Source organism: Eublepharis macularius, chromosome 17 (assembly GCF_028583425.1).
Source record: "Eublepharis macularius isolate TG4126 chromosome 17, MPM_Emac_v1.0, whole genome shotgun sequence".
Lineage (NCBI taxonomy): Eukaryota > Metazoa > Chordata > Lepidosauria > Squamata > Eublepharidae > Eublepharis > Eublepharis macularius.
Genome location: NC_072806.1, coordinates 36,592,553 through 36,610,887, shown reverse-complemented (window position 1 = coordinate 36,610,887; position 18,335 = coordinate 36,592,553). Strand labels below are relative to the sequence as shown.

Genomic DNA, 18,335 nt, shown 5'->3' with positions numbered 1-18,335 from the left:
ATGCAAAATACAAACATAAATAGTATGTTTATGTCATCATGGAAGAGCAAAATCTGCACGCACTATAAATGGCTGTGGTCCCTCTTCTCCCCCGCTCCACCCCCACCCCTAGCCTCATGTTGTAGGATGTCTGTCAGAGCTTTGCTTGGTGACCCTCCTAAATTCTTCTTCAACTTCTGATAGGGGTCGTTGAGGTTTACAGAGTAACAAAACGAGTTGAGTTGGGCATCAAAGCTACGGCTGTCTGTAGTGAGAAACTCCAGCAGCTGTTGAAGGATATTGATAAAGTATGGAACAACCTGATTGGCTTCATGTCACTGGCTGCTTTAACGGTAAGGCGGTAAAAGAAATGGGGCCTCTTCATTATATTTGCACTCTGTAGCATGCCTAATATTTCTAATCTGAGTCTTGGTATATGCTTATTAGACATTCACATTGGTTGTATTGACTTGCACTGTGTAATCTACTTTGCATCTCAGTGAAAAAGACAGACTGTAAATATAGAAAGTAAATAAATAAATAGCCTGGTTAGATTGGGCCTATCCAGTCTCGTTTCTGGACTGACCAGATACTTTTGCACCACTTGCACTGAAGGCATTTTCTGTCCCTAGCAATCTTGAATGTAGAGGGTCAGCTGCCTCTGAACATGGAGGTTTGACTTAATTGGCCTAGCTAATAAACATTGCTACGTCTGTCTTCCTCTTCTGAATTTATCAAGTTGTTTTCTAAGGAAAGACTAAAGAAGGGAAACTGATTTGGGATCCAAGAGGTCACTCTCAAATTTTGGGCCTCACATTCACAAGCTACTCTCTTTCTGCCTTGCTTTTGGCTAAGGTTGTATTCTGTATAAATCATCTGCGAGTGTATAAACTGCTATCTTATAATGCACTGAGCCAGTGGGGCTGTCTGTTATCTATCGAAAGTATTTACTTTCACTTCTGGAGCAAGTTTCCTTGGATGCCAGCTGCGGGCAGCGAGCGAAGTATCTTTTCTCAGAGACTGCAGTGATTTCATTCTGTACTATGTCTAGCCCAAACTAATCCGTTCCCATGTAACTCTTTGGGGTTTTCCACCAGAATGTCAACGGACCCAAAGGGTGGGAAGTTTCCCTATAATGAGTAGTGTCCATTTTTGAATAGTCACTTTTGCCAAATGCTACCTTGGTGTGAACACTTTGGACTGTATGGATCCCTAATAAAGTTGCTTCAGCTGGAACACCTGTGTGTTAACTGTGGAGAACTTGAAGGGACCTAACTGCCAGGGACTGACAATCATAATAAATTAAAAAAATAAATCTACCGGACATCTTCAGATCAGTCAAATATCTAATTTAATATTATTCAATAACCAGTAAAGGAAATCCAGATACTAGGCTGTTAACACTCCAGGAAAAGGAAGAACATTAACATAAGTCTTTCTAATAAGATGTTCAACTTACTATGAAGCTGGTGTGCCCATTAAAAAATGCAATTAAGGCAGAATCCTCTCCTAAAGATGTGGCATGAGTTTATCAGGTCAATTTATTTGTTTACTTAGAAAATGTTTGTCACCTTTCCAGGGATCTGCATGAGGCAGTTCACATAGCAAAACCAAATACAATAAAATCTTTAGAACAACCGTTATGAAATTATTAGTATCTGTGGATCTTGACAATTGGACAGAATAATGAATGCCAAATGAGATTTGCCTAACCCAAGAAACAATAGCCCAGCAATTTGATATAATCGCAACTCCTAGCAAATAGAACATAGTCCAGCCTTTCACCATCCTTTTCCAATTGGTAAAGAAATAGGCCTCATTGGCCAGAGTCTCTGAATTGTGAGCAAGTGTTGCCACAATGAAAATAAATCTAAAGAAAGCTTAGTTTGCAGCACAAGTGCTAAGGCCCAAGGTTAGAGGCAAGGCCAAGCATTCTGTCTGTCTTCACCTGTCACTGCAGGGCATTCATTGGTCCATAGCATCTCCCCTGGTTGCTGGCAACTGGGAATAAAATTGGGGAAGTCAGTTGGCTTTTTGTTTTTGAGCTTTGTTCTGTTTCCTGGGGACTTCATTGGTTACAGGCAGGGCTTTTTTTCAGGGGGAACGTGGGGGAACGGAGTTCCGGAACCTCTTGAAAATGGTCACATGGCTGGTGGCCCCGCCCCCTGATCTCCAGACAGAGGGGAGTTTAGGTTGCCCTCCGCACCGCCAAGCGGCGCGGAGGGCAATCTAAACTCCCCTCTGTCTGGAGATCAGGGGGCGGGGCCACCAGCCATGTGACCATTTTCTCTGAGGGCAACCCACTGAGTTCCACCACCTCTTTTCCCAGAAAAAAAGCCCTGGTTACAGGTGTCCAATCACCCTGGGATTGGACACCTGATGCCTTGGACTTAGACACGTTCATACTGACTAAGAATGCTGTGTAATACCTGCAAGTTTCCATCATGGCAAGAGACTCTGCTTGGTATGTGTAATGTTAGGTCTAGTTAGATCGTTATTGTTTTACCTGTCCTTTTACAAACTTTACAGTATATAATCTTTCAGTGCATATTTATAATAAACAAAATATTCTTCATAACAGTGTGGTGCTTCTTTGATCCTTGGCTTTAATCTAAACTAGTGCCTGGTTTGGCCTTTGAAACTGTTTCATGGAGATTCAGCGCAGCTGGCCAGTAAGACTCAAGGTTTGTTTCCCCCAGTGTCTGAACTAGCGCTAGTTCGGAGAAGTGGTGGCAATACTACCACCGCTGTCTTTTGGTGGTGTTCTAGTAGGACTGGGACATTGGCTTCCAATTCTATGGGCCCTCCTAGACCAGGGTTTTTTTGTCTTCTGTACATGGTTCACATCCAATCATGTTACACACGTAAAACCCTGCTCATTGTGCTCTGCTTCTTGGATGTCATGGTGAAGGAAAGGTGGATAATTTTGGAGGAGAGTTTTTAAGATCTGCAATAAAGTCTGTCTTTTTTTTCACTGCTAGTACAACAGTGTAGTCTTGAACAGTTACACCCTTTAAATCCATTAAAACCAGTGGGCTTAGAAGGATGTCACTCGGCTTAGGATTGCACTGTGAGAAGGTGAACTAAAAATGTTAAAAATTGCCTTTTGAACCAAGCCGTGGTTCACCTAGCTCATTGTCCTGTTTCCAGCAGTAGCCAACCAGGAAGCCTACAGAGAGAGCAAGATGAAGGCAACAGCTGTCCCCTGTAATTTGGTCCCAGTGTTAGATATTTAGATGTATATTGCCACTGTATATGGAGGCTTAATTTTAAATACAGCTGATAAGATGCTCTTTGCTAGATCAGACCAAAGTTTCCTGTAGCCAAGCAGTCTGCTCCCAACATGCCTCTGGGAATCCGTTGTACAGGTCACGACAATGATGGCCTTCCTCTGCTGATTCTTTCCAGCATCTGCTATGCAGAGATGGACTGCCTCTGAACCTGGAGGATCCACATAGTTGTCGTGGATAGTAGCAGCTGTGACAGTCTTGCCCTTTAGCCTTTTAAAAGCCGACTAAGCGTGTTATGGCGGCTGATACTACATCTTAATTATTTATTTATTCAAAATACTAAAATTAATATTCTTTCCTTTCTCCTAACATAGGGATGTAAGGTGGGTAGCAGCAAATCTCACGTCATTTATTATATTAACTTATGGAGTAAAATATGTGTTTTTTCCCTGTTGCCCCTGCAGCCTGATGAAAACTCGTTGGATTTCTCTTCTTGCATGCTTCGTCCAGGAATTAAAAATGCTCAAGAGCTGGCTTGTGGCGTCTGTCTCTTGAACGTTGATTCTAGAAGCAAAGTAAGTACAGAAGCAACATTTCCCTCCCTCTAAAACCCTTTTGCATTTGCTGTGAATGTGTGTGGGGTTTTGTCTGTTTGCTGTGTTTTGCTACACTTATTCCACTAATTTTAGCTGACGTAATTTTAGCTGACGTATTATACAAGCTAAGACCTGTGATGTAGGCAGAGATGGGCTCTCTCTAATATTCTGCCACCCAACAGACTACACAGTGCCTCGCCACTGGTGAACTGTTGGCAGGTTGTTAGGGTGGGGGAATAGGAGGCAGGGAGGCTTTGGGCATTTAGAGTTGGAGGGAATCCAGCAAAGGGACGGCGGCCAGCCAGCCAGGCGAAGTCTCAGTGCTGCTTCGCTTGGTCTTAATGGCTAGCCGTGTTCGTCTGCAGCAGCCAAAATAAACAGGAGGCCAATGGCGCCTTAAAAGATGAACAAAATATATTCCAACAGAAAGGGGAAGCCATGAAGGCAGCTCAGACTCAAGAAAGATTATGCCACAATGAATTTTGCTCCTCTCTCCGGTGCAACTTGCCTCCTGTTTTGTTGTTTTTTGTAATCTGTAACTTCATCATATCCTTACTTAAAACTGCAGTGTGCCTCTATGGGCTCCTTTAGGGTTGTGTGGCAAAACGCAAACTTAAAGCGAAGGGGGGAAAGGGTTTCTCGGGCCTGTGTTGGGAGCTTTAATAGCACTTCCATGTCAAAGCGAAAACAGTGGACTGCCTGGATATCTGGAATTACCCTGGAGCTTAGGAGGGTATCAGAGCCTGTAAAGCCTTTTAGAGCGTAGCCTGGATGGTGTTCATCACAAGGAGGCAGCAAAGCACAAACCCAGAGGTTCTAGGTTCTGGCCCTGAAGGCTCCTGACAGTGCCACAGTCATGTGACATTTCTAAAAATATGACTGGGCTGGCATCACAACAACAGTCTGGGGATGCAGGGAATGCCAGCTCTGAGTCCATTCCGCTGGCCTTCTTCTGTGTGTTTGGTGAACAAAAGGCCCTCTGTCTCCTGCTTATCAAGCACAATACCCTAAAAACCAAACAATGCCTTGTATGGGCAGGTTCGTGGTTCATATAGACTTCCCCTACGATTTTTAAAAATTCCTCTTGTGTTACAGTAAAATATTTCTATCAATGACATTTTTCAATGTACAATAACACTTAATCATAAGTTATATAAGCAGGGGCTAGATGGCCATCTGACAGCAATGCTTATTCTGTGAACTTAGGCAGATCATGATGGGAGGGCAGGAAGGGTTACATCAGTGCTTAGTTCTTGTGGCCCCTTCTTACATGCCCAGGGTAAGGCCGATCGCCACCTTAGGGTCAGGTAGCAATTTCCCCCAGGCCAGTTTGGCCAGGGATCCTGACGGTGTTTTGCCATCTTCTGGGCATGGGGCAGGGGTCACTGGGGGTGTGGGGAGGGGAGGTAGTTGTGAATTTCCTGCATTGTGCAGGGGGTTGGATTAGATGACCCTAGAGGTCCCTTCCAACCCTATGATTCTATAAGGAATGGGAAAGAAAGAGAACATTCGTAGGGGGAAAAAGAAGGTATGAGTACCAGTATGAAATAGTTATACTACTGGAAGTGAGTTGTGGTTTGTCAGTATGTGAGCAAGGAGATCCTTCTTCCCCTTCCTTGTGTGTGGCTCAGAAACTAGAGGCTTTTGCAGTGAACCCAAGTTGGTCATTGCAACCGATTCCCAAACTACAAGTTGGTCTCTTCCTCCAAAGAAGGATTCCAAACCAAGTTGTAGAGGAAAGTGAGCAATTGTAGTTTGTGATTTGGAGACAAAAACAAACTCTCTGTGGCTGCTGCTCAAGATCTTTCAAATGAAGACAGGTAAGCTTGGGAACCTGTACTGCTTGATTGTCAAAGGGGTAAAGAGAGCCGCTGAAGAACAACTCAGTGGAACAGAGGACAACCACCACCACCCCGCCACCGCCCCTTTAAACAGGAGGGCAATTATTGCCAGCTGACTCCTGTGTTTTGGCAATTGTGTTGACCTTTTTGGTTTCAACATTGTTTCAGAAAGAAGACAAGCCTGCGGAAGAACCTCCTAGAGAAGTACGAACCCATGACATTTTTTTTCTCTTTTCATGTGTGCCCAAGGCAAGAAGGTGGCATTGACCGCTGCCCTTGTTCTCCATATGTGTCCAATCACAGTTTTTGTGACTCTCTCTAACCTCTTGATTTAATCGACTAATTTGTGCTGGTGTTGCTTCCTCTCTTCTTTGTTGTGTTGGCATGCCTCTTGCCTCGTGAGTAGTTTTGCATTTTGTGCTGGTGTGTTGTTGTGTGGCAAAGAAGTTGCAGTCGCAATTAACTCTGCATATCAATTCTTGCATGTCTGGCCTGGGACAGGGTTGCCTCGATTGTGTTTTAAGACATTCAGGGAGCACAACGGACATCTCAGGTCATGTTTGCATTAAATAAACAATTTTGTTTATCGAAAGCATTCTGTTGGAAAAGAAACTGGTTGAAATGAGACTTCATCGTTCCTGGAGCCTCCATAGAAGACATACAGGCATATGCTCAGGAGTGTAATGCTGGATTATCAGTCTCTTACAGCATATTAGCTCCAATGAACTCAACTGGGCCGGAGTGACTTTAAAGTATTTGCCTGGGAAAAATCAGGTGCAGGAGGAGTTGAGTGCCCTTGCGCCTACCCATCTTTCTTTGCAAACTTCTCCCTCTTCCCCTTTAGTATCTTAATGAACATGAGTAGAGTCCACAGATTTGCTGAGATAAAGTCTATTCTTTACATATTTACTTCATTTGCGTCCCACCTTTCTCCCCAATAGAGACCCAAAATGGCTTACGTCGTTCTACTCTCTGTCCAGGCTAAGTGTGTGTGATTGGCTCACAGTCGCCCAGCAAGCTTCCATGGCAGAGCGAGCATTTGCACCTGGGTCTCCCAGATCCTGGTTAGACAATTTTAACCACTGCAGCCCTGGGCAAAAATCAGAATGTAGATCTGAGAAAAGGAGGTCTGTAGATATGAAATAGACTAACTTATAGGATGCCTGAAGTGAAGGGGTTGTTCATGCAGGGCTTTTTTTTAGCTGGAACGCGGTGAACGGAGTTCTGGCACCTCTTGAAAATGGTCACATGGCCATCCCCAGACAGAGGGGAGTTTAGATTGCCCTCTGCGCCGCTCAGCACAGAGGGCAATCTAAACCCCCCTCTGTCTGGAGATCAGGGGGCGGGGCCACCAGCCATGAGACCATTTTCTCCGAGGGCAACCCACTGAGTTCCACCACCTCTTTTCCCAGAAAAAAAGCCCTGTGTGCAGGTAATATCCTGCCAGCACACACATTTTCTGCAGTAGTTGGAAATGGACCTGCCCCACCTCGCCCTACTTTCCCTGAGACTTCAGTAAACAATGTACATACGTTTTCAAGGTTTTGAAAGCAACCACAGGGGCTTGAGGCTTGTCCTTTTTTTAAAAAAGGAGGGGAGCTGGGGGCTGAATTACACTTTCCGCAGGAGGTCTCCTGACCTGTTAATGTGAAAAAGCATCCAGGGAACATTCTGATTTGGATTGGGGCTGTTGTAGGGATCCCCTTGAAGCAGCTGTTGTGAAATACATAGGGGTTATATAATTATTAAATACTCTTCCCTTTGCACCATTTGCCTTTTTCTCTTTGTTTTGCCTTGGTGCGGCCGTCCTTTTTCCCCATTGACTACGGGCCTAAGGTCATCCAGCAAGCTTCCATGACGGAGTGGGAGAAGTTGAACCTATGTCTCTTAGATCATAGCCCGACACACCATCAACTACATCACCTTAAGGTTGCCAGGTCCCCTGACCCCTCCCCCCCCCGGGGCGGAAGATCAGAGGCCTGGCACTTATTTTATACACATAGTGACACTGCATGTGCATGTGAGCTCCCGGCTTGTGCAATGAGGTCACTTCCGGGAAGTGATATCTTCATGCAAGTCACAGGCTGTCCTGAGAGCACTTTTGCACTCCCCTGGGGGGGGGATTCAGCCCGAATCCAGCCGTGCTCTGCAGCGGTCCAATTCGGGCCAAATTGAGATTGAATCCAACCGAATTGGGCTGCTGCAGCACACAGGAGCATGCCGTGCTGCCCAAGAGAGTGCTGCTCTGCCTAGGGGTGCACCCCAGGAGGCACATACCGCCCCCCCCCCGCTCGCTAGGTAAGCAGGGGCAGGGGGTGGAGGGTTGGAATGGGAGAGCCCCTGCCACAGCAGGGGACTGGCATCCCTAAACTGGTCCAAAAGAGCTCAGTCTCAAAGGTGCCCTGCCCAATGGGATCTTGATTTGAAAACCCGCCTTGCACACCCTCCCCGCCTAAAATTTGTGTAAGGACCTTTTTAAAAATATTTATCATTAAGTGTAACAGAATACAGTCACTGTGTTAACACCACACATTTTACGTAAAATTAACATAAAATATTTTAAATCAAGCAAGCCCCGAGTCTGGTTAGTCTGTTCCTTGCTGAAAAACAAATCACTTTTGATTTTGTTTTAAGACCCAATGAGAGAACCTTTTGCCATGCCTTCCCATCTCCTCTTCTAACAAGACTTCCAGAAATGCTTCAGCAAGTCGGTCAGCAGTATTAATGCAGCTGGCAAGGACCCCTATTCTGTTGCTTTGCCTAACCAACAGAAAACCTTGAAGTTTAGCCTTTGGGGTTTGTTCCCTTGAATATCTATACCCCTCTCACAAACACACACCCCAATTAGGTGCCTTTCAGCTTGTTTGATTCAGACAGATGATGGCTGCAAAGGAATTGTTAGCGATTTAAAGGTTATTGAGCCTAAGGCAGCTACAGAGCAAGCAGCCCTCTCTGAGGTCAGAGAGACTGCAATCAGTGTCAGAATAAATATATTTTGTTTTCTAAATCAAACAAGCATTTATTATTAATAGTAATTATTTATTGCAGCTACTGCTAAATGATAATTTTATTTAGAAAATTAATATATCAAACTGCTAAAGTGAGTTGAATATACTATTTGTCTAAACAAGTAATATTTAATACAGCCACTGCTGATGCTTATTTTGTTTAGAAAATAGAATTTAGCTATAAAAGTAGCATTTATTTATGGGCAATTGAAAACCCACCTTTCTCAGTGACTCAAGGCATTTGTGTATTGTATTAATCTAGAAAATATATAGCCTATAGCTTTCTAAATAAAGCATTTAGTAGTTATGTTAAATAATAAAATAATTATTTTACTATTATTTTATACTAGTACTAAATAGTTGCTATGTTTTTCAATTAAAATTTCCTAAAGCACAGGGGAGGAAACATATACCAATAAAACTAAAAGCAAATTTAAGTGGAGGTGGCAGACAGGTTTTGGTTTTATAATATTTCATAGAATCTTAGGGTTGGAAGGGACTCCAAGGTCATCTAATAACAACAACAACAACAACATTTGATTTATATACCGCCCTTCAGGACAACTTAATGCCCACTTAGAGCGGTTTACAAAGTATATTATTATTATCCCCACAACAAAGTACCCTGTGAGGAGGGTGGGGCTGAGAGAGCTGCAGAGAGCTGTGATTAGCCCAAGGTCACCCAGCTGGCTTCAAGTGGAGGAGTGGGGAATCAAACCCGCCTCTCCAGATTAGAGTCCCACGCTAGTCCAATCCCCTGCACAATGCAGGAAATTCACAAATACCTCCCCCCATACACACACAGTGACCCTTATTCCATGTCAAGAAGATAGCAAAAGACCTCTAGGATCCCCTGCCAAACTGGCCTGGGGGAAATTGCTACCTGACCCCAAGGTGGTGATCAGCCTTACCCTGGGCATGTAAGAAGGAGCCACAAGAACTAAGCACTGATGTAACCCTCCCTGCCCTCTCCCTCATGATCTGCCTCAGTTCACAGAATCTGCATTGGTGTCAGATGGCCATCTCGCCTCTGCTTAAAAACCTCTAAAGAAGGAGAGCCCACCACCTCCCGAGGAAGCCTGTTTCACTGAGAGACTGCTCTAAGTGTCAGGAAGTTCTTCCTAATGTTTAGCCGAAAACTCTTAATTTCAACCTGTCGGTTCTGGTCTGACCTTGGGCAATGGAAAACAGCTCTGTGCCATCCTGTATAGGACAGCCCTTCAAGTACTTGAAGACGGTTGTCATATCACCTCTCAGTCACTCCTGTCAAGATTTTAAGCACTTGGCTCTAGCTGCTTGCAATTTGGGGCTGGGCGTGCATTACACTTGCCATGAGGATGGCATCGAAAATGTCTCTCCATAGGTCAGTATCTGGTTATGATCCAGGAGAAGATGATGGGCCACGTGGAGCAATTGTAAAATGGTTTGAACTGTGGCAATTATAACTGTCGCCATCTTGATGCCGATTGAGTACTTGGGTTTATGTCCTAGTACTGATATCACATGATTCTGTTTCTAGCCATGGTTCGTGAAATTGGGAATCGGCCTCAAAGATACACTGCTCTGGAGCAGTAGCACTCTGTTTGTGGCTCACAGAGAGCTGCATGCATAATACCTTGAATGAGGCCTGCACCTCTGGGAGGCTTGCAGAGTATCTGTTCTTCCGATGACAGCAGTTTCAAGGTGGAAACCAACTGCCAAACCACAAGGCCTGCTGGGCAAGGACTTTGCCCACTTCCCTGAAACCTGAGGGAGGTGCCACATTGGGGAACAGTTCTTAGAAGAGCCACAGAGGGCATGTTAAAGAGCCACCTGTGCCTCCTAAGCCACTGAGTATCACCGTTCTGGAGTCAAGTATCCCCCTACACACTTTTACCCGTGAGCTGTAACCGTGGATTAGTGTTAAATCTGTCCTGGCACTAAAAATGAATCATGCTAACTTGGTTCCCTCTTAATGTGAGTTTGCAAACTGATCAAAGTACAAAACCTTATTAATAGTAACCACGGATGATGTGGATGTGAGTCTGGTTATGGCCGGCGTGGAAAAGTTGCACACGAGAGTGGAATGGCTCGGGAGGGGAGGGGGCAGGATCCTGCAGCCCAAAAGCCACAGTGAATAGATGCGGCCCCTTTATACCTCTCCTTCTCTCTGACTCCCCTCCCCTCTTCTTTTAAAAGAGCTGTTTTATAAACACTACAATAACTACCTAAAATTGTTTGGCACCATCCATTGCTGTGTCCTTTCCAGGCCCCCTTAAAACAGTCAGACCCACGTTATGCAGCCAGACCCGCATTAAATAGTCCCATGGTAATAGAGCAGCTGGGAAACGGCATAAAAATTTAGTCTCCGTGCATAGTGCGTCGATATAACCATATGCGCCACAATCCAGTCCTTATGTAGCACGTGGGGCTATGGCAGGTTTCTGATTTGTTTTGTCTTTTCCCTCCACAGGCCTTTAATTCAGAGGCTGACAATTTTAAACTTGCTTATGGAGGGCACCAGTACCATGCCAGCTGCGCCAACTTCTGGATCAATTGCGTGGAGCCCAAACCTCCTGGTCTCATTTTGCCTGATCTGCTCTGAAGACACTTCTGCTGACTCGATGCAGTCCTGCTAGGGAACTATACACTGGAAGGGGGCGGGGTGGGGACGAAGGGGTAGGTGGGTTGCAGGGGCGGGGCAATAAATGTGACGTTTTTTCCAAGTAAGTGGTTAGAGTATTTATAAAATGTTTTTGTTTCAGGCTTTGCTGCTCTGGTGCAAAAGCCACTATTTATCTCCTAGTTCCTTGTGAAGGACTTTGTAAAGAAGGATTCGGAATGCAGTTTTTCTTTGTTTTTCGCCCTGAGGTACAAACTGCTGCGTTTCTTGAGTGGGATTTGACTAGCACTGCTTGTCAAGTGCGGTAAACCATTGTTTCTAAATTTGGGGAAGTGGGCAATGAAAATTCCTCCTCCAAGACGGTAAAGAAGTGACTTGCATTTCAAGCTGCAGTGGATCTTAGAAACCTAAAGGGGTTTGTTTGTGTGTTTTAAATAAGGTCTTAAATGAGTCTCCTGGCTCCTAAGCCTGAGAACCCTCCAACAGGGAACTCTTGACAACGTAGGTTTTAGGAGGTTGTCGACTCAGATTTTCTGATGCTTCTCCATCCCTGTCTGGAAATAAATAATGAATTGGGCCCAGTGGTGGCCCTTAGTACCTTCCCCGATGCAAGAGGCTATTTTGCACTTATATTGGGGAAAGGGTTCTTGCACCAGGCAAAAGGGTTGCTGTCCTCGGATCTAGCATGTTTCTCAAAAAATTTTTACTGCATACATGCCTCAATGAGTCCAGGGACTGGAGTCTTTATTTTCATTTTAATTTTTTTAGAATTAAGTGGCAGTATGGCATGAAGTCAAGGGTCTTGTCATAAACTTGTGTCATTTTTCTAAGGGCATTACCACTATATGTGACTCATACAATTTGGGGGCAAGCACAGACCTTTCCTAAGCAAAAATACTGTCTTCCGTTGGTTGAATTGTCATTTCTTAGATGTGCTCTGATAGAAAACCTTTTTCTTGCACAGTCTGGGGGTGGCAAGTGTTGGCCTGCCCTTAAGCAAGTGGCTTAAATAATCTGGATTATCATAGTTGTGGAAATCTAAAGGTCCACAAATGGTCTTTTTCTTTCTTCTAAAGCTGCATGCCACAGTGTTGAAATAGAATAGGGCATCTTAATTAGGCAACAGCAAGGTAAAGGGTCTGCTGGCTTGGACTAGTTGCTGCTCTACACCCACTTCTCCACCATTTGGCATTCATTTTTAGTCCAAGGCGGCCTGTATGTCATTTTATTGACTTACGATGTTTGGTGGCCTCTTAGCTGTGTCTCACCTCCATCCTGATTCCTCTGCCAGTTAGCAGACATTGTGCAGGCATCACCTTGTGGCTGTTTTGCCATATCCCAAAGTAGTGTGCAAATGAGCTCACATGACATGAATGAGAACAGGGTCCAATTTAAAATGAAGAAAAGCCTCCTCCGTTCCCCTTACAGCTCTGCAGCAGGTGGGCTTGTGAAATACTTAATGCTAGGCGCTTCGTGGCACAGCGTGCATGATTTCCTGCTCCTCGGGCCTTGATAATAAACCAGTCCTGAAGTTTGAGTTCGTGTTGTGGATGCCATGGGGCATTTGTGCACTACTATACCCGTGATGCATGGTACCTTCTGGTGGTGCGCTCTTGGCCTTTTCAGTCCCATGTTTAACCCGGTTTTCTCTTTGGGAGCTCATTCTCATATTACTTCAGGGCATGATAAAGTCAACTCGGGGTAAATTTACAGCACCTGTTCTACACGAGGCTACAGAATATCCCCTGAGCTGTCTCCTTGCCAGGTGGCTAGCAAACCCTCCTTGGCTCCAGCATTTGGCAAACTGTACGCGCATAAACCTTTGGGAGAGTCGTCTTATGCATGTTGCTGAATCAAACCAGCTCTTTGTGTATAACAGCTGTGCAGGGGAAGGAAAGGCTTTTTCAAATACATATAGGACCCCCACAGACCCTTGCACCAGTAGCTGTTGAAGTGGGAGGGGTGCGTCAGCTGGTGCCTGAATGCTCAGCTGTAGAGCCGCCACCGCAAGCGTCCATTCCAAGCAACGCTTCGGCTTCTTGTGCTATTATTGTCTCTAGATAACTCCAGCCCACTTTTTAGCCATGTCGTAGGGGTGGAGGGAGACAGAATTTCCAACTATAATTACGGCAGAGCTTACTGAATTGTGAACATGTTAGGCCCATAACACATACTGGAGGGGGGGAAATAGCCATCTGGGTTCTGTTACCAATGTTGTCTACCAAAAGAAAGGCATTTTTGTGTCTTGCCTGACACAAACAACTTCACATTTTTTTACCAAAAGGCTGTTGCATTGGGAGAGATTATTCTGCTCCCCGCTCCCCACCTCCAGTTCGAAAGACTCGGCATCCTGTTCACCTTCCCCTCTGCTGCTGTTCGTCTGGCCCAGGGCCCCAGTGTCCTTGGAAACTGTATCCAAGGTTACGGTATTTTCCAGTTCTTTGTGTCAGGTTCTGCTTGCTTTATCTTGCTTTTTAATTGACTGCAGGTTAACAAATGCAGGGCAGGTTTTAATGGGTCAGGGTTTAACCCTTTGGGAGGGGGGTGTCACTTTTCAAAATGCACCTTTTTCATTCTTGGGCAAAGCAGAATACGTATCGAAGTGAGTGTGTTATGTACATAGCTGGAGCTAAGGGGGAGGGAGTTAGGCCCATTCTCTGTTTGTTTGTTGTTGTCAAGTCTTGACTGCAGCTGTACAAAGTGGGGTATGTCTGTGGATTCCCTGAGAGGCTGTGTTTCTGTTTTCCTTGACTTGGCAGCGGCTTATTACAGTTTGCTGTCATTAGTGCCGCACACCCAAATGCTCCTAAGTGTGTCAGGTGCAGCATGGCTGGGCAGGGGGTGGAATATAAACCTAAGCAATGGCTCCATCTGTGATTTATCAAATGGTTGTGAACAGGCCAGCCAATTGGGGATGGAAACACTGCAGCTATCAACTCAGCCTGTAGTCTAGAGTAATACGAAGTCCAGAATCTCGAAGGCCGCTCTGTTTTCTGCTATGGAACCATAAGTTTCTCCTGCGCTTGTGGGACCTTCCCTTTCCACAGCCAGCAACAGGTACTCCGGCACATCCCATCTTCTGGGTTCTTGTATGTGGGCAGCCTTTGAGGTTACCCATGGTGGCCCCTTGCCCAGTAACTGCAGCATCTTGACTTCTTCAATTGTGGCGAAGCAGGCCAAGCTTGCCAGAAGAAGTGGGCTCAGAGTCACCCCCCCGTAATGGATCACCTTGGCAGGAGGATGGAAAAGGGGTCCCACTTGTGAAGGCTGTGTTTTGACGGCCCAACCCCGAGAAAATTTGCACGTAAACCTTATTATCACAAGCGGAAGTCCTCTTTGTTCCAGCAGGATCAGAACTTGTTCGCCTTGCCCTGGATCAGGGCCATATTCTGTAAACATTCTAAGGAACTTGTGAGTTGCTTCCGATTACAGCCGGTCGGGGAATTGGGAGGCAGAGGGGCAAACAAGTGCTGCCCTTGTAAGTCATGGCCATGAATATGTTACAGAGAGGTGGGAACAATTTTTTTAAAATTCCCCTGGAGATTAAGGAATAGAATTTTTAGTTAAAAGGATCAGCCTTTACAAACGGAAAACTAGCTGCTATTTTAACTCATGTTGGTATTATGCTTTCTTTATATTTAGTTTCATTTTTTTCAGGTGGGGAAAATGTCATGTAGCTTTAAAGGGGCTGCATCACAATGGGAAAACTTTTTAATGTGTTTACTGTTTTCTGAAACTGCCTTGATTGCCTCTAGGATGGTTTTGTGGCTCTTATGACTGCAGTTTAAGCTCTTGTTTTATTTTGTGGTGTGGTGGTGTTGATATTTTTAAAACTTGAGAACTTAAAAAAAAAACCCTGATTTACTTCCCTTGCGATGATGTACAAACTTTTTGATTGCTGTGAAACTGCTGATTCTCTATTAAAAAAACCTTATTTTATTTCAGTCCGTTGGTGAAGTCTCTCCTTTTCTTCATCTCACCAAATATTAGAATTTCAGGGGAGGGGTATTGGACTGGAAATTGATGGGCAATAAATTCAACACCAACAAAAGAAAACACTTCTTCACCCATCTTCGGGATGATTGGTAGCTTAGGTGGTTTTTAATGAGACAAATTCATGGAGGGTAAATCTGACCATGGCTATTAACTAAATGAAACCTCCTTGTTCAGGCACAGTATATCTCTTTAAATACCTGCTGCTGGGGTGCAACCAAAGACGGAGGGGCTTCTGCTGGCATAAGCTGCTTTTCTGTATTTTCTGGGGGCTTCTCATTGATCAGTGTAGGAAGCAAGCGGATGGGCTAGATGGTTCCATCCTGCAGGGTTGTTGTTGTACTTTGAAAGCCCTTAAAGATGATTCAACTGGCAGGTTCAATTGTCCTCCCCCAGAAGCAATCTTGACCTGCCTAATCCTGCATTCCTTGTACGACTGGTGCTCACCTCAAGTTTGCCACCACCACGACTAGCAACTTTTTGAAAAGAATCAAATTCAAGCAGAAAAGAGCCAAAACACACATTAAGAAATACCCAGGTTCAGCACGTGTTCTCTTACCTCAAGGTTTGCCGGGATCTGTAGGTGTCCTGGAAGCTTAAAGTTTAGCATTTACAGAGCAGCAGGGAGGGAAATACAGGCGCCTGTATTTCCCTTCCCCTTCCTGCTGCTCTGTAAATGCTAAACTTTAAGCTTCCAGGATGCCTACAGATCCAAGCAAACTTTGAGGTAAGAGAACAAGTTTAGCATTTACAGAGCAGCAGAAAGGGGAAGGGAAATACAGGCGCCTGCATTTCCCTCCCTGCTGCTCTGTAAATGGCTTTACGAACTTTGATAGAAGAAGTTTAGCGAGTGCCATTCAGTGTACTGCTGACGGTGATGCAGATAAATTTCAGGAGGGAGGGGAAATTGGGCCTCTCGGTCAGCTTGGTGGTGGTGACTGATTGGGCTTTTGTTGCCCGCTGTAATATATCTGCAGTATTAAACCATGGCAATGTGGCAACTTCTAGGAAAATTGTGCTGTTTCCAATCTGATCTAGTGACCAGTTTATGGAATGAATTGGTTCTTAAGTTGATCAGAGAGGCCACTGCTGGTGTCCCTAGACTGGTAATTCTGTGTTGCCCAATATTTTTGTTTGGGTTGGAGCTGGTTAGAGTGGTCTAAGGGTCTGCTTATGTAACAAATTGCTGTTGCCAGACTGCCTGCTAAGCCTGCTGTTTACCGATTTTAAAGCACAGTTCACTCAAAATGTTATTTAGTCAGGCCAGCCATATGTTACATAATTAAAAGATACTCTAATCGTTACAGAAAACGCCAGGATAGAATTATGGAGTGTGCCTGTCCTCATAGGTGTGCAGGGAAAGGATTAATTTTATTTAATTGATTCCCTGCATCTAGTAAACTGGTCCATCAACAGGAAAGTTTTAGAATAGCCCTTCTCCTTGAAGCACTTGTTTGTTGCATGCAAGAAGCTTTAAAAATTTTTATACTGGCTCCTGGAAATGGTACTTTTTGCACAAGTTTTTTCTTGTTTAAACACAGAAGTATTTTCCTCACTGCCTCACTCTTGAGATTGTAGAGATGGCTTGGGGCAGAGCAGTGAGGGTTCCGTTTATTCTGCTAGTCATACAGGGCCAACATACAAGCAAAATAAATTATACAAATATGTGCAAAGCGGTTTAATTTACAGAATGTGCAAAAGTGGTGGAAGGAATGTTGAATGGTCTGGATGGACGATTGAGATCAAAGAGAGAATAGAATGTGACATCGTAATAGTCTAAATTTTTTTATTTGTGGCAGATTGTCTGGCTAGCATTTTTTTCTCCAAACAAAAATTAAAAGCTAAAGGAGATGGAAAACCTTTCTGGAATAATTTCTACATAATTTAAGATTGCAATAAGCATAGTGCTTCTCTGCATCAACCATTTATTTTTAAAAATCCAACATTAAAGAGTAGTTTTGCAGTTCTGCTTAGGAGTCTTTTTACCATCAAGTTTCTTATTACAAGGAAGGGAAAAATAAAATCCACTGCATTGCAAAACAATATTTCAGGTCACATCTTCTGCCAACGTAATGCTTGGCTTCATGAATTAGGTTGTTGAAATGGATTTTGCAAGTTCATGTGGATGGAAGCTGTACATCTTTGCCAAGGAGACCTTGCTGTAAAGTGAACTCCACAGGGTTTAGGTTTAAGGCCCCCTGAATCAAGGGGTTTGCTGGTTTAGTGCTTTGAAAACTCATCAGAGGTTCTGCTGTCTCGTAAAGGTGATGTCCATGAGAAGAAAAGGAAATGGTCTCCAGTCCGATGGGCTCCGAATATCACGTCCTCTTCTGCTTCCATTCCTTTTCCTCAAACTCCCCCCCAGTAAGGCACAAAGGTTCTTCTCTCCCTCACATACACATCTGGCATAACGCCATACGGAGTCTGTACCATTTTAACTGTGTTCCTCCCATAGAGCTCTCGTTCATAGTCTATGAGCTGCCTCCAGAAGCCCACATTGGGATGTATGACAGGTCTCCTCGATTTCACCCAATTGTAAGCCTCATACAGGGAGACGTTCTGGTATTTCATGAGGTACACGATGCAGAGGGTGGCTGACCGACTCACACCAGCTGCGCAATGGACCAAGGTGACTCCGTGCTTCCGTGCCACGCTTTGGATCTTGTCAGCCACGCTGTCAAAGTACAGCGAGATGGGGGCGCTGGGCATGTCGGCCACAGGCACTTTGACATATTCAAAATCAGGGAAATTATAATTGGGGAGCTCGATGGTGGCGTTGATGATACACGTGATCCCACGCGCCAGGAGCAGCTGTCGATTTGCAGCAACACTTCCTTTGCTGAGGTACAGGAAGGGGGTAATCTGGGCGATGCCCCCCAGAGCCCCCTCGGAAAACAAACGAGGAGTCATCAGAGTTCGTGGTAAAGAATAATGTCTTCGGGACGTCATGAGGGATGCTGGAGGGCTTAGGCTGCCATTCTATGCACGCTAACCTGAATTAAATTTTCTCTTTGTGTTCAGTGGAGCTCTGATGTTTTCCTTTTTCAGCTGCAATACACAAGGGAAGACCAGCTGTAAAACGTGTC

The 18,335-nt window shown here is 44.7% G+C and overlaps 2 protein-coding genes across 6 annotated transcripts in view; one reads left to right on the top strand and one right to left on the bottom strand.

Moving 5' to 3' along the window:
- SYNRG (synergin gamma) overlaps positions 1-15,200 on the top strand; it is a 96,855-nt gene extending 81,655 nt beyond the window's left edge. For 3 of the 4 annotated variants that reach the window (XM_055001167.1, XM_055001165.1, XM_055001164.1), the window contains 4 exons: positions 184-332; positions 3,674-3,784; positions 5,815-5,850; positions 11,107-15,200. In XM_055001167.1, the coding sequence (XP_054857142.1) occupies positions 184-332; positions 3,674-3,784; positions 5,815-5,850; positions 11,107-11,238 (428 nt within the window). In that variant the 3' untranslated portion in view covers positions 11,239-15,200. The remainder of the gene's footprint in view (positions 1-183; positions 333-3,673; positions 3,785-5,814; positions 5,851-11,106) is intronic. The other variant, XM_055001166.1, reaches the window with a different exon arrangement.
- A 1,821-nt stretch (positions 15,201-17,021) lies between these two features.
- The window catches only part of DUSP14 (dual specificity phosphatase 14), a 31,404-nt gene continuing 30,090 nt past the window's right edge, over positions 17,022-18,335 (bottom strand). For both annotated transcript variants that reach the window (XM_055001482.1, XM_055001483.1), the window contains exon 2: positions 17,022-18,297. In XM_055001482.1, the coding sequence (XP_054857457.1) occupies positions 17,599-18,198 (600 nt within the window). In that variant the 5' untranslated portion in view covers positions 18,199-18,297 and the 3' untranslated portion in view covers positions 17,022-17,598. The remainder of the gene's footprint in view (positions 18,298-18,335) is intronic.